General features: G+C 59.6%; 2 protein-coding genes across 5 annotated transcripts in view; one reads left to right on the top strand and one right to left on the bottom strand.

Annotated features, from left to right (window-relative positions):
* Positions 1-673: 673 nt before the first annotated feature.
* On the top strand, positions 674-5,352 carry FUZ (fuzzy planar cell polarity protein). Of its 3 annotated transcripts, XM_047710990.1 has the most exons (12): positions 674-945; positions 1,210-1,331; positions 1,618-1,702; positions 1,815-1,883; positions 2,080-2,184; positions 2,944-3,141; positions 3,271-3,366; positions 3,668-3,774; positions 3,850-3,914; positions 3,995-4,069; positions 4,203-4,266; positions 4,869-4,975. In XM_047710990.1, exons 1-11 carry the CDS (start codon positions 835-837, stop codon positions 4,250-4,252), a joined length of 1,083 nt encoding a protein of 360 aa, XP_047566946.1. In that variant the 5' UTR covers positions 674-834; the 3' UTR covers positions 4,253-4,266; positions 4,869-4,975. The 3 variants fall into 3 exon arrangements, with proteins under 3 accessions (XP_047566946.1, XP_047566944.1, XP_047566945.1); XM_047710988.1 differs by lacking the exon at positions 4,203-4,266 and having other exon boundaries at positions 678-945; positions 4,869-5,352; XM_047710989.1 differs by lacking the exons at positions 2,080-2,184; positions 4,203-4,266 and having other exon boundaries at positions 678-945; positions 4,869-5,352.
* AP2A1 (adaptor related protein complex 2 subunit alpha 1) overlaps positions 5,131-14,225 on the bottom strand; it is a 30,365-nt gene continuing 21,270 nt past the window's right edge. The window contains exons 8-24 of one of the 2 annotated variants that reach the window (XM_047710986.1): positions 11,738-11,888; positions 11,245-11,413; positions 10,982-11,119; positions 10,633-10,815; positions 10,071-10,168; positions 9,614-9,845; positions 9,354-9,521; positions 9,109-9,272; positions 8,720-8,785; positions 8,351-8,407; positions 8,161-8,243; positions 7,953-8,042; positions 6,652-6,775; positions 6,424-6,540; positions 6,262-6,331; positions 5,903-6,037; positions 5,131-5,570 (exon numbers count right to left, since the gene is read on the bottom strand). In XM_047710986.1, the coding sequence (XP_047566942.1) occupies positions 5,493-5,570; positions 5,903-6,037; positions 6,262-6,331; positions 6,424-6,540; positions 6,652-6,775; positions 7,953-8,042; positions 8,161-8,243; positions 8,351-8,407; positions 8,720-8,785; positions 9,109-9,272; positions 9,354-9,521; positions 9,614-9,845; positions 10,071-10,168; positions 10,633-10,815; positions 10,982-11,119; positions 11,245-11,413; positions 11,738-11,888 (2,123 nt within the window). In that variant the 3' untranslated portion in view covers positions 5,131-5,492. The remainder of the gene's footprint in view (positions 5,571-5,902; positions 6,038-6,261; positions 6,332-6,423; positions 6,541-6,651; positions 6,776-7,952; positions 8,043-8,160; positions 8,244-8,350; positions 8,408-8,719; positions 8,786-9,108; positions 9,273-9,353; positions 9,522-9,613; positions 9,846-10,070; positions 10,169-10,632; positions 10,816-10,981; positions 11,120-11,244; positions 11,414-11,737; positions 11,889-14,225) is intronic. The other variant, XM_047710987.1, reaches the window with a different exon arrangement.

Genomic DNA, 14,225 nt, shown 5'->3' with positions numbered 1-14,225 from the left:
CATAGTGATCATATTTGTCAAATTGTGTTAATGTTCTGGGTTAAACTGTCAACTTTTTATTTCGGGAAAGGTTTGGGAAGGAATATTTTCACGTTCGGCATGCTGCACTAAAGTCCATAAATTTATTACAGAAAGAATCTTATTTTTATGATTCTGGAAAATAAAGGATTTCATCCTTCTTTTTCTAATAACAAAAACAACCATCTCATTGGGTGGTTACTAGGCAACGTTGGCCGGACCAAACCATCCCGCGAGGGTGAAGGGGGAGATGGTATTTCTCTCGGTTTTGCTCGAGATACGTCATGCGGCCATCTTTGAGTGGGGCACAGCTCTCTGTACCTTGGACTGGAAAGTGGACGGAATGCAGTTGCCAGGCAACGCCTCGGTGCAGCCACCATCTTTGAGTGGGGCACAGCTCTTTATCAATTTAAAATGTAAAAACATCTTAGTTTACCTGAAGCTCGCCAGACAACGCCTTGGCGCCGTCCTTACCTTCAATCCGGGCTCTTCATTCTCTTCTTTAAATAAATGAACAATTAAGGAGAAACTACGAAGCTCTACAAGTACGATGGGTGCCATCTTTCTTAGGGGCATATGATTTCCGGTCGAGGCGGAAGAGCACCTAAACGGCTCGGGGGAGGTACTGGAATAGAGACTGAGGATGGGTTTGAGTTGGGTGAAGAAGGCGGGAAATCTACTTCTCTTCCAATCAGCTCGCCATCTCGCCCTCAGGCGGCTTCGGACCGCCTGCCGGCAGCCCGACTTAGCGTGACCACGGGCATGCTCCAAGGTGGTCGCTGACTGCCCCCACGAGGGGACTGGAGAGGGTTCCAGATGGGCGAGGAGGGGACCGAGGGCACCGTACATCTGCTTTGCCTTGCGGCCTCCAGCGGAGTCCCCCTGTTCTGCAGAAGCTGCCGCGGCGGTGCCCCCGCCCGCCAGCAGGTGGGGCTCTGGACCCCTGGATCTTCAAAATAGAAGGGGGCTAGGCACTTGGACTCTGTTGGATCGTCAGGGGAGTAGGATCTGGGGAAGTTTCAGAGTCGAGTTTAGAGGGCCAAGGGTGCAATGACTGGTCTTATACTCTTGATTCCTAGAAGAGGAGGGCCAGGGGATGTAGAAAGAGGAGGGGGCTGGGACCCTGGACACTTGGGTCCCAAGGTGGAGGGGACTGGGGGCTCCTGTCTAATGTCCCCAACTTTCCCCCAGCTTCCGTTCTCTGTCATCGGTTCCCTCAATGGAGTACACATGTTTGGGCAGAATCTCGAGGTGCAGCTGAGCTCTGCAAGGACGGAGGACACGACCGTGGTGTGGAAAAGCTTCCATGACAGGTCTCCAAGCTGTAGCTTTTGGGGCAGGGCCAGGGGCTGGGTGATGGCCGCTGTTGAAGATGACCCTGAGGCTTACCAGGTCTCCAAGGCCAGCTGTTTACTTGGCTGTGGAATCTTCGACAAGCCAGTTACCCTGTCTTATCCCTGAGTTTCTCTGTATGAGAAGCAGGTTGTGCCAGCTGGCGAAAGATGTAGCTTGCATCCAGGGTCAAGGGTAGACTCTCTCCTCACAGTCCTGCTTCCCTGGCCTGGAATCATTCTTTCTTCTCACCTTCCTTTCTCACAGCATCACCCTCATTGTGCTGTCATCTGAGGAGGGGACCTCGGAGCTGAGGCTGGAGAGGCTACTCCAGATGGTGTTTGGGGCCATGGTGAGACTCCCCAGCCCTATTCCTCAAACCAGGAAGTCTGAGCATCCTCCTCCCTCACACCAGGAGAGGAGTCCAGATCCCCAGCTCCTGCTCTTTTATTTGGTTCTTCTAGGTTCTTCTTGTAGGACTCGAAGAACTGACCAATATCCGCAACGTGGAGAGACTGAAGAAGGAGTTAAGGGTGAGGCTACAGTACTCGAGCATGGAAGTTAGGATCCCAGGTCACAGATATTCAGAAACTACACTTCCCAGCTGTCCCTGGGGCAGCCTGGTCAACTGACCCTAGAGCCAGGCCCAGCAGGGCTAGTTTTCTTAAGGGGAGGCAGCAGATCTGGGGCCCACCTGGGTCCTAAACTCCTCTTCCCTCCCATTCCTAGGCCAGTTACCGCCTCATTGACAGTTTCCTGGGGGACTCTGAGCTCATCGGGGACCTGACCCAGTGTGTGGACTGTGTGGTTCCTCCAGAAGGGTCTCTCTTGCAGGTACTGAGAATGCATTGGGGAACCCTTCAGCTTGTCACTGGCCCTGGCTCAGTCCTCATCCTCTTACCCCTGGATCGTTGCCTCAACCTTTTCTCATCCTTTGGGCTTCCATCCCAACCCCCACTTGGCCCCAGAAGGGTCTTTCTTCACCAGGAGCTACCCCACGCCTGCCCAGCTCACAGCCCTTCCATGGCTTCCATCGCCCCCAGGACAAGCTCCCGTCCCCCCAGCCCAGTGTTTGAGGACCTTGGAATCTCAAACCCTCCAACATGCTCACTCTGACCTTTGCTAACTCCATCTTCACCCAACTGCCTTGGGGGTTCCCCGGACCCCAACAACTTCCCAACTTCTTTGCTTGGCACACGCTGTTCCTTTCGCTGGTGAATTTCCATCTATCCTTCCTTAAATACTGCTCTTGTCGATTCCCCTGGCACGGGCGCCTCCTGTGACATGTCTAGGGGCAGGTGACATGACCTCTCCCAGCAGGAGTAGGTGGTTGATTGCGCCCACCTGGCTCATGCTGTTGGGATTATTAACTTCAGTAACACGTGTCAGTCTAGGGAGCAGCCACACTAGCTGTTTAAATTACAGTGTGACTTGGGGGTGGTACTTGATTGTGAAGGTGAAGGAACCCATGCCCAGGGAGAGTGAGGCACGTAAGCATGCCAACAGGCCAACTTTGAATTGTATGCCTGTCTCTTCCCACTCTTGGCCCACCTGGGAAGTCACTGCCGCCCCTGCTCATGTCTCCTGACCCAGGAAGCCCTCTCTGGGTTCGCCGAGGCGGCGGGGACGGCCTTTGGCAGCCTGGTCGTGTCGGGCCGGGTGGTGGCAGCAACAGAGAGCTGGTGGCGGCTGGGGACGCCGGAGGCCGTGCTGCTCCCCTGGCTGGTGGGGTCCTTGCCGCCTCAGGCCGCTCGCGACTACCCGGTGTACCTGCCGCACGGGAGTCCCACGGTGAGCTGGGGGAGTCGGGGCGCGGGGGACAGGGGGCCGCGAAGGGACCAAGAGGCCGGAACGCGAGGAGGCGGGGCTTCGGCGGGAAGGGGCGGAGCTCCGGCCAGCCCCTGCTGCGCCCCACTTCAGGTCCCGCACCGGCTTCTGACCCTGACGCTGCTGCCGGGCTTGGAGCTGTGTCTGCTCTGCGGGCCGCGCCCTCCCCTCAGCCAGCTGGATCCACAGGTGAATCCGGGCCATGTCCCCGCTTTTCCCCCCTGTAATACCCTCTGCCCGCCTGCCCCGTCCCTGGCTAACCACCTCTTCCGGCCAGCGTTCTCTACACCGCGCTCGACCCTCGTCGGACCCCCGTGGACTACACCTTCCGGCCAGCCCGGTCCCTCTATCGCTCCCATCCCCTCCTTGCAGGCTTCACCCTTTCCCTGGTCCCCTGGGTACCCCCGCCCTCGTGGGCCCCGCCTCTCCACCCTGGCCACGCCCCTTCCCCGGTACCCGCCCCTGATCTCACCCACGGGCCTCGCCTCAGCTTTTGGACCGCTGGTGGCAGCCAGTGCTGGACCCGCTGCGGGCCTGCGTGCCGCTGGGATCCCGAGCGCTGCCCGCTGGCTTCCCCCTGCACACGGACATCCTCGGGTAGGGCTTGGACGGGGGTGTGGGCTGGGGGTCCTCACCCCCTCTGCCCTGGCCACAACACCCGCTTTCTCACAGGCTGCTGCTGCTCCACCTGGACCTGAAACGTTGCCTTTTCACGGTGGAGCCCTCTGGGGTTCAAGGTGACTGACAGGAGGGCCAGACTGACAGGAGGGGCTTGGGCCCAGGGGGGCTCTCTGTCACCCTCTCTTCCCCCCTCCAGAGCCTTCTCCTGAGCATCGTCGTCGCCTCCTGCGCTCCTTCTACACCTTGGTCACCGCCACGCACTTCCCACCAGGTGTGCCCCCTTTGCACACGCGAGAACACTGAATCTCCGATCACATAAGGGAGGATGGGGCATCCACACCCGCGGGGAGGGGCAGGGGGGTCGCAGCCTGGAGACCACAGAATCCACTGGGCAGCCCTAACAGGTAACGCTGAGACTTCCTCTCTGGCCAAGTGTCATGGATGCCATGACTGACTTCACCCTCACAGGTGAGGGGGAGCTCCCGTCACATCACTCTGCTGCTGCAGAGGAAGAAACTGAGGCTCGGTTAGTACGCAGTGGAGAGCCCCGAGTCACACATAGGTTCCCAGAGCCACAATCCACTGTACTGCTGCAAGCACACACTTTGCCACCATCTTTGCCCCTCGGGGTGCGGGGTGTCACAGAGACTAGGTTAGGAGGGAAAAGTTGTCTTAGAACCCACGAGGCCCTCGGGAAACAAAGGAAGGGATGGAGGACTGGCCCCTCCTAGCTTCGTGACTCCACCTCCCGCACCTGCTTCCCTGCCTAATGTGGGTGGGGGGAGAGAGTTCCAAGGGCTGGGCCTGTATCTGCTCAGCATACCTCTATGTTTGTGATCTGTACTGCTAGGCGGACTGTCCAGGGCTGCACACGGCATCCCCAGTAGAGGGGGATGGAGGCTGGCTGGGAAGAAGGGGGAGACCGCCCATGTCCTTCAGGCAACTGACAGCCAGCTGGAGCCGCAAGGCCCTCACCTGTCAGGCCCGGGATGTGTGTCGCTCCTGCAGGTTCGCCTACTAGTTGTCTGGGGCCCCCCTGGTCACCTCGGCCCTTCCTGTCGTTCCTCCAGAGCCGGGGTCGGCAGAGGACAAGGTGGAGGAAGTGGCCCAGAGGACCCAGGTGCCAAGAGCCTGCTACCTGGTGTCTGGACCGGAGGAGCCGGGCATGGGCTGGCGGCTGGTGGCTGTGCAGGCGGGTCCGCGGCGGCTGCTGCTGCTGCTGTCTGCCCAGAGTCCCACCCACGCGCTTCGGGGCTTGGCCACCCACACTCTGCAGGCCCTCAGCCCGATCCTCTGACCCCTGTGCCTGAGCCACTCACGCAGACACGGCTGTTAGCGTCTCTCGGTTTATTCGCTCACAATAATACACAGCCCCTGGACAGGGAGGGGGCAGGAGGGGCTACAATGGGGTGGGGTGGGAGGGGAGGAGGCGCCCACTTCCCTGGCCCCTCTCCCCTCTGTGCTTAAGGGGGAAAGGGAGGGAGGGGGCTCCCCCTTACCCCCCAGAATGTAAACAGCAGCAGATGAACAAAAATAAAAATACAAAAGGCCGGAGGAAGGTTCCAGGCATCCCCCCACCCCTGGGGTCTTCCCTGTCACCAGTGGAGGTCCCCTCGCTGCCCCATCCACCACAGCTGCCTCAGTCCTAGGGGCTGCCCGGCGCCGGCCACATCCCCGGGGGCAGAGTCCAGGGCTCAGAACTGCTGGGCCAGCAGCTCACACAGGTGACGGGAGACGGGTTCCTTGCTGGTACGCAGGGTCAGCCGGTACATCTGGGTGGGGGACATGGCGGCACAGACTCAGGGAGGAGGAAGAGGGGACAGAGAGCCCGGGGGGCGCGGTGGGGGGTAGGATACAGGGAGATGAGAGAAAAAGGACAAAGGGATTAGAAAGATGACAGAAGGAACAGGAGGCAGAAATAAAAACAACATAGGAGGGAAAGGGTGAAGGGTGAAAGTGAGATCCAGAAGGGGAGAAAGGATGTGGCAAGGAAGACAACAGAGGATTCAGGGACACAGCACAGAGGGGCGTGATTAAAAACGAACATATTGAGGCAGGAGGGTAATGTGTCAGTCTCAGAGGCACTTCCCAGACCACTGCTCACCTGAGCCTGGGCGTTGGGCTCCAGCCGGAGCAGACAGCCCACTTGCAGGGCTTTAGTCTGGATGATTCCAGCCCCCACGAAGTTCTCAGGGTTGGGGTCCACATTGTCCAGGAGAGCAGAGCCAAACCCCAGGAGCTGGGGAAGAAGGGTAGCTGTCGGAGGGGGCCAGATCTGGGAGCCACCAGGCAGTAGCAAACCAGTTCCCCCGAAATTCTTGAGTGGGACCTGGCCCCATTTTACAGATGGGAAAATAGAGGCACGGAAAAAATGGAAAGTACTCCCCACACCCCAGTTAGGGAGAGGCAGGTCTGGGCTGTGGGTCCAGGGCCCCCTCTCCTGTTCGCACAGTGGTCACTCACTTTTGCCTTAGTGACTTCCGCATCCATAGGGTGGTTGGCTTTGAAAATTTTCTGTGCCTCCTGTTGGGGGCTGGGGGCAGGGGAAAGGTTCCGGTCAGGTGCTTGGAAGGCCCCGTCCCCGCACCCCCCAGCAGCTGCAGTTCACACCCCCTCCCTGCTCACAGGCTCAGCTGCTTCCAACGCTGGAAGAAGTCCTGGGCCGCCATCTCCGTGGGCTGGAAGAACTTGTTGATGGTCACCGGGAGCTTTAGGGTGAGGGACTGGGGGGCGCCCCCGTACCTGGTGGCGAGGGGAGGGAGGGGCGGCAAGGAGGCTCCATCAGACCCCAGCCCCCCTCCCCTCCCCATCCAGAAGATCGCAGCCGCTTGGCAGGGCCCCCGCCCCACTCACCGGAAGCGCACGGACAGGAGCGGGGGCGTCAGGAAGTCCCGCAGACATTCGATGTTGAGCACCTGCTGCACCTGCGCCCCACCGTCCACCTGCGCGGCCACGCGCTTGGTCTGCACCGCCAGCTGTGCCCGCTGGGGGTCAAGGAAGCCAGAAAGAGGCGGCAACTCCCTCCCCCCCGCCTCCTCTCCCCTATGGTCTTGGCCACGAACTCTGATGGTTCTGAACCCCGGCCTGCAGGCCTCCGAGGGGCCGGGCCTGCCAACCCCGGCACATGGTAGGCGGCCCCAACACCGAAGCCCTTCCTCAGTGAGCCCTCTGGCCTCCCACGAGGGGCTCGGGGACCTCCATTATGGCACAAGTCACATGGCACTAGGGCAGAAGCCCTCCTGGGGCTGAGATGGCTGACTTGAGTTTGAATCCTGGGATCGTATCACCTTGGGGACTCTGGGAGAGCTACTTTACCTCTTAGCCTCAGCTACAAAATGGACACGGTGTCCTCAGCATTCAGAGAAATAATCCAGTGTGAGTACTTGTCCGTGTGTCTGGCACAGGGTCAGGGCACCGAAAGTGGCTGCAGTGTGATCACATCTACCTTCAAGTTGGCAAGGACGGCCTCTTGGGCGTCTCCCGCCCCTGCCCCCTACCCATGCCTAGCACAGAGCTGAGCCCGCCGGGCGCCCTGGAGATGCTGCTGTTGAGGGCTAAACGCAGCAAAGGACTGAAAAGGTCCTCAAAGCTTTTGGGCCTAACCGCTGTCATTTCACGGGCATGAAAACCACTATCAGAGAAAGGAGGGAGGACTGACACCTTCCTTTATGTCAGCCACCCTTCCAGAGTTTCCCAACCACACTGCCCTTCAGAACAACGCTATGAGAAGGAAGAGGGTCTACACTTCAGACATGGGACAGGAAGGCACAGAGAGGCCAAGTGACTGGTTCAGATCACACAGACAGCCTTGCTTGGGGATCCAGACCCGCAGGCCTGGCTCTTGAATGCAGGAGACGCCGGGATCGTGGGTGTGCAGCCCTCGGAGGACAAGCTCAGGACATGGAAGCGGCCTGACAGGGACAAACGGAGGCACCTCTCTCCCATCACTTCACTGTCCTCAGGCTGTCCTGGGGAGAAGAGGCCCACCCCTGTCTCAGATGACACTAAACCTCGAACACATAACCATATGCTGAGGCTCTGAAGAGAACTGAACACAGTTCTGGACCGGGGTTCACCTGCTTCCCCACGGCCAGGAAGGCAGACCAGGAGGGTCAGGGCTCAGGGGAGGGGGCTGGGCCAGGCCGGGAGGATATGAGTCTGGAGGTCTCCAGGGTGGACGACAGTGGGCGAGAAGTTCTGGAATTGCACGGATGTCTTGTTGCCATAGAAGAGATACATGCGGCCTGCGGAGGGTGGGGAGGGGCAGGGCTCCATCTGACTTCCTTAACCTCCTCTCCAGATGCCACCCAAACCCAGGTGTCCCCGAAACCCCATCCCCACACCGCCCCTCTCCGGGCGCACCCAGGTTCTGCCGGAACTCCGACTTCACTCCAATCTGCAACAGCTGGTTCTCAAACAGGACCCCGTTGTTCTTGCACACGAACCTGGGTGGGGGCAGCAGGGAGCTCAGGATGCCAGGGGCGCCTGTCCAGGCCCTGCTCAGTGCTCCCCACCTGTCCCCATTCCCTCCCTGATCCTTTCCGTGACTCACTTATTCAGCAGTTCATCGGCTTCAGGGATGGGCGGTCCGATGTCCTCAGGACCTGGGCTGCAGGTGGGGAAAGCAGTGAGATGGGAAGAGGCTGGGGGGCTAGAGAAGACCCGAGCTAGAGGTGGGAGACTGTAACCCCTCAAAGGACAGAACCCCAGAATCCACATACCCAGATTCCCCCAAAGAACCCCAGAATCAGACTGATGATTGTCTCTAATGGGACTAGGACCCTGGTGTGTGCTGCCACCCCTGCCCCATGTCAGAGGACCCCGACTTTCACTCCCCTCCAAATCCTTGCCTCCGCAGCTCATCAGGAACCCCTTGATAAGAGCTTGTAGTCCCCTAACCCTCCCTGGGGACACCCCTTACTCAGCAGCTGGAGCTGGGTCAGCCAGCAAAGCCATGGGGCTCTCAGGGGCAGGCGGCTCCAGCTCGCTGGGCCATCCAATCCCAGAGCAGACAAGAGAAGACAGGCGTGGCAGGCAGCCAATCCCAGAGAGGCAGCAGAGGGCCGGGGGGAGAGAGAGAAAGAAGGAGGAGGGAAAGAGAGAAGGAAGAGCAGGCTGAGACATGGCGATGGGGGAAGGACTACACAGGGCGGCCAGGGTCAGCCAAGAGTCCAGAATGGCCAGAGGGAGAGAGGAGGCCAGGGGAAGTGGCAGCCACGGCGACAGAGGCACAGGGACAGGGAGGGAGGAGGGGACCGTGAGGGGGCAGACGGAAAAGGGGCAGCCTGGGGCCACGGCAGGCATCTGTACCTGAGGAAGGCCTCCTCCGGGGTGGGCCCCAGGCTGGGCTGGGCCGCTGGGCCGTCGGAGAAAACGTCCACCAGGAGGTTCCCTGCACCCGAGGTCACTGGGGCTGCCGCTGGGGGAGGGGCTGCCCGCAGCCCCAGGAGGTCGGCGGAGGGCGAGGGCGTTGACTGCAGGGAGGTGCAGGTGGAGGTGAGCTGGGGTAGCACCCGGCAGCCCGGGGCCCTGACAGCCCAGCCCCTGGGACTCACCACAGTGCTAGGGGTGGGCTCCACGCCCCCATTGATGTCATTGCTGCTGGGGTCCCTCCGGCCGTCATCCAGGGCGCTGCCGGCCCCAGGCCCCTTCTTCCGTTTCAGCTTGGCCAGGATGGACGACTCTCGCTCCGGGAAGGGCGGCATCTCTTCCAGCACCGTGGCCTGTGGGGCCAGAGGGTGAGAGCGGGTCAGGGACAGCTCGGCAGCCAAGGCGCAGGGGTGGAGGAGGGACACGCGGGGGCCACGGCGCTGACCAGGACATCCGTGCTGGCCACCGAGCTGAGCGTGAGGTACTCGACGGCGCGCTGCTGCAGCTCCACGTCCGCGTTGCGCAGCTGGGAGCCGGCCCGCAGCACGCCCTGGATGGTGGCCTTGGTCTCCGGGAAGAGGTTGATGAACTTGATGTAGGTGGACAGCAGCAGGGCCCGGGTGGCCACGCTGCACAGGTGGAACTTGGAGTGCAGCAGAGAGAACTGCACTGGGGGGCTGGGGAGGGTGGGGGGCGTCAGCACGTGGCTGCCTGGCCTCCTCCCGGAGCCCCCCCGAGGCCACCCTGCACGGCGGCCACTGCAGTGCTCTGTCCCAGAGGCTCCTGGGAGCTGCGCTGTCTTGCAAGCACCAGATGGTTGTGTGAGGGGCCAAGAGGGTCCCTGGGGGCCCCATCACCACCAGCCCCGGACCCCTCCAGGATGCACGTGTTCACAGCCTCACCTGGAGCGGGGGTCCCCAGCAATCAGATTCCCAAACTCCCCGAGGATGTAGCCGCCAACCTTCACCATGTTCTCATGGCAGGCGGGGGCCTGGAGTGCCTGGAGGTGGGGACAGGGCGGGTGAGCGCAGCAGGGAGCTGTGTGCTCTGACTCAGGACTGCTCAGGGGTGCCAGGTGCAGGGCTAAGCCCGGGATGCCTGTTAACTTGTAGAACTCTCACAAACGCTACGCTGTGGGTGGGACGATAGGTGGGGAAACTGAGGCACAGGCCAGTTACGTGACTGGCCCACGTTCACACAGGTGGTAAAACCAGCGGCACCAGGCCCCCCTTCCTGGGGCAGAAGGCTGGGGAATCCCGCAGGACTTGCAGGTCGGTGACTCTGCGCTGGGTGGCCTGCACCCGTGGCCCACAGACCCTCATGCTGGCCTGTGAGGACCCGGCCCCCAGGGAGGCCAAGGCAGTGCTCTAAGGAGGAGGGAGCAAGACGGTGGTCACAGCGGGTGGGCCCCACAGCCCCAGCTGTCCCTGCTCTGCCTCACCGTCCCACTGTGGGGGCGCTGACCTCAAAGACGGTCTTGGCAGCGTAGCCCTGGACGTCGTCACGGTTGGTGACAATCTGCAGCACGCGGTACCACACCTCCTCACTGACGTAGTCGCCCGCAATGCGGATGAGGTTGAGGATGGTGTCCACGTACCAGCTGTAGTCCACCGCGTACTTCTCGGCCAGGATGGCCACCTTCAGGACCTGCCAGCCAGGGAGGGCAGTTGTGCGTGCGCGCGCAGTCCAAGCATGGAAGAACCAGATCTGGGCTCATCACTGTCCCCAACTGGAGACCCCGGGGGTCCAGGCCCCCAGCCCCCTCCTCCCTCAGAGCCGGGGGTCCAGGCGCCCAGCTCCTCCCGGGACTTACAATCTCCTCACGGATGGCGTAGTCCGCCGTCTCCAGGTACCGAAGCATTTCCGACACGATCTGCTTGGCGTTGCTCCGGTCGCACATGGCATAGAGGAGGTCTGCCGCCCGCTGTCGCACGCTAACGTCCCGCTCCGTCTGAGGGAAGAGAGCCAGGGTGGAATGTTCTAGGCTCTGCGGTGGCTTCTGAGCCCTGCGCCTCTCCGAGGGAGCAGAGGCCAGCGTACAGGGCCTGGCCCCGGGCAGGCTCTGCGGTGGTGTACCTTGAGGGCATTGATGACAGTGTCGATGTGCGTCTTGACCGCCTCGTGGGAGAACTCGGAGCTGGCCAGCGTGCACATGCTCTCCAGCGCCAGGTAGCGCAGGTTGGTCTCCCGGTGCTGCAGGAACTGGCCCAGCTGGTTACAGGCCCGCACCAGGAGGTTGGGCTCGCTGGTGGCAAGAGGCAGAGACGGGGGATCATGAGAAGGTGGAGGACTCAGGCCCAACTGAGCCATCCCACATTCCCTTCGGGACCTGGGTCTTAACTCCTGCCCTCCGTCCCCGTCATGACCACTCCTGGCAGCCGTCTGAGCCGCTGGGCTCAAAGAAAGAGAGTCAGGAACTCTGCTTTTCCCAGGAGGGGTCCAGCACCACTCCGGGGAGGTAATAGTTCGCAGCTTCATCGTCGTCCTAGCTAGCAGTCCCAATTCCCAGCCCAACCTCCTAGGACGCAGGAGTCCAGGCCCCCGGCCCTCCCACCCCGCAGGCAGGCACCTGTCGTAGTGTATGATGAGGCTGATGGTCTCGAAGAGGATGGCGTTCTTGGCGTTGGAGTGCTGGACCTTCTTGGACTTGGGGGGCTCCTGGGCCTTGTTGAGCACGGTCTCCAGACACTCCACCAGCCGCCCCTTCACGGCAGCGTCCTCTGGGGACATAGAGGGCATGTCGTGGGATGAGCTCTCTGCCAGACCCACCCACGTGCAGGGCAGAGCCCCCCCCACCCTGAGGGCTCTCATCTCCCGCAGGAAGGGTAGGCCCTACAGCTATGGGCTGGGGTCTCTGCTCCTTCTAGCTCATCCTTGGTCTCCAGGTGACCAGGGGAGGTGGCAGAGGGCCAACAGAAGAGACCACTCCAGGCCTCAGCTTTTGTCCTGCTCGGTGCTGACCCCCACCCCTGTGAGCCTCAGTTTTCCCTCCTGCAGCACTGATACCCTTTAGGTTTCTCACAGGAAAAAGAAACCTTCCCAGAGACGCTGTGAAACCAGGGTCGCCCCAAGAAACGGTCTGAGCGCCCGAGACAGACACACGCCAACCAGGAGCTCCCACCAACACCGATAACTGCCATTCCGCAGGGTGTGAGGCGACATCCTGTGCGCCGATGGGCTGTCAAGCCTTCTAGGGGAAAATGTCGCACCCGGATGTATCAGGCGGCTCATGGGGTAGAAGGATGAGCCTCAGGACACAAGGCAACTCTGGGCCAAATCCAGAAGGTGGGACACCCCTGCAATGCCAAACTCTCCCGGTTTCTTCACAAAACCGGTAGTTTCTTAAAAAACTGGTGCGAGGGCTATTCCAGACTCCCCCCAAAAGGGACAAAGACATAAGGAAATGTAAGTCGCGGCCCTCGACTGAACTGTGTTTTGTTTCAGCCGTACAAATAAGGCTGTGGACAGTGAGGGGGGATGTGAATGGTGCCTGGACAGCGGACGACACCATGACCTTGAAGCTCCTCAGGTGTGACAAGGGCACTGTAGTTTTGCGCAGTGTTCTTGGGTCTCATGAAATGTATGTGGGTGTATTTTGGGCGCGGGGGAAGCATGAGGACGTCTGCGACTTATGTCACTTAAATGAGCAAGTGAGTGTGTGTTTGAGACAGCAAGCCAGCCAGGGCGCCAAGAACAGCGTTCAGGGTCTCTGCCGGGTCTCGGGGCCTCACACGTTCATGACACCATTCTCGCAGGCGATCTTTCCGTTTGAAATGTTTCATAATAAAATGGTGGAGTGAAAGCCAATGCCCCAGAATAAAGGGGCAATTCCTCTAGATTATGAGAAGTAAATTCTATACTTACCTTTCTTTTTCTTCTTCTTTTTTTCCCTTACTTTTTATGTTTCAGTCATCTCCATGCCCAGCGTGGGGCTTGAACTCATGACCCTAAGAGCTGCCTGCTCCACTGATTGAACAAGCCAGGCGCGCCTGGATGGCTCAGCTGGTTAGCATTCGACTCTTGATTTCAGCTCAGGTCATGGTCTCAGGGCCATGAGATCGAGCCCCGTGTCAGGCTCCCTGCTCAGCAGGGAGTCTGCTTCTCTCTCTCTCTCTCTCCCTCTGGCCATCTCCCTGCTCTCTCTAAAATAAGTAAATAAATCTGGGGCACCTGGGTGGCTCAGTTGGTTAAGCAACTGCCTTCGGCTCAGGTCATGATCCTGGAGTCCTGGGATCGAGTCCCACATTGGACTCCCTGCTCGGCGGGGAGTCTGCTTCTCCTGCTGATCTCTCTCTCCTCTCTCTCTCTCTCTCAAATAAATAAATAAGATCATTAAAAAAAATTTTTTAGGGGCGCCTGGGTGGCTCAGTGGGTTAAGCCGCTGCCTTCGGCTCAGGTCATGATCCCAGGTCCTGGGTTCGAGCCCCACATCGGGCTTTCTGCTCAGCAGAGAGCCTGCTTCCTCCTCTCTCTCTGCCTGCCTCTCTGCCTGCCTCTCTGCCTACTTGTGATTTCTCTCTGTCAAATAAATAAATAAAATCTAAAAAAAAAAAAAAATTTTAAATCTATTAAAATAAGTAAATAAATCTTAAAAAAAAAATACTTGTATCTTGATTGGATCCTAGTCTGAACACACTGAGGATTCTGGAGCTTTAAGCGTGACCGTAGAGAACGCCCATAGTTTTTAGAAACGTGCAAAAAGATATCCAAAGATTAAAAACATGATGTCTCTACGCCAGTCTTAAATACTTCAGGAATAAAAAAAGCAAACTTAGAGCACACATGCACCGCCAAACGCAAGTCTAGACAATGGGTGTGCTCTAGCTATCTGGACGTTGGAAAATTTTCCATAATACGGTATCAGAAACATTTTCCGTAGATAAATCAGGAGGTGGCCTCTCTGGCCCAGCACCACCTGCTTGGGGCCATAGCTGCAATTCCTATGACACAGTGGGTGACAGGAGGCGAGGCACCTGCTCCAGGCACACCCCGAAATGATGAGGCGGGGCTCCTGGGACGGAAGTGAGCTCGGAGATCTGCCCGAGCGCTTCCTTGCA

This window comes from Lutra lutra, chromosome 17, assembly GCF_902655055.1.
Source record: "Lutra lutra chromosome 17, mLutLut1.2, whole genome shotgun sequence".
NCBI lineage: Eukaryota > Metazoa > Chordata > Mammalia > Carnivora > Mustelidae > Lutra > Lutra lutra.
The sequence above is the reverse complement of the archived record's forward strand: the minus strand, read 5'-3'. Positions and strand labels throughout refer to the sequence as shown.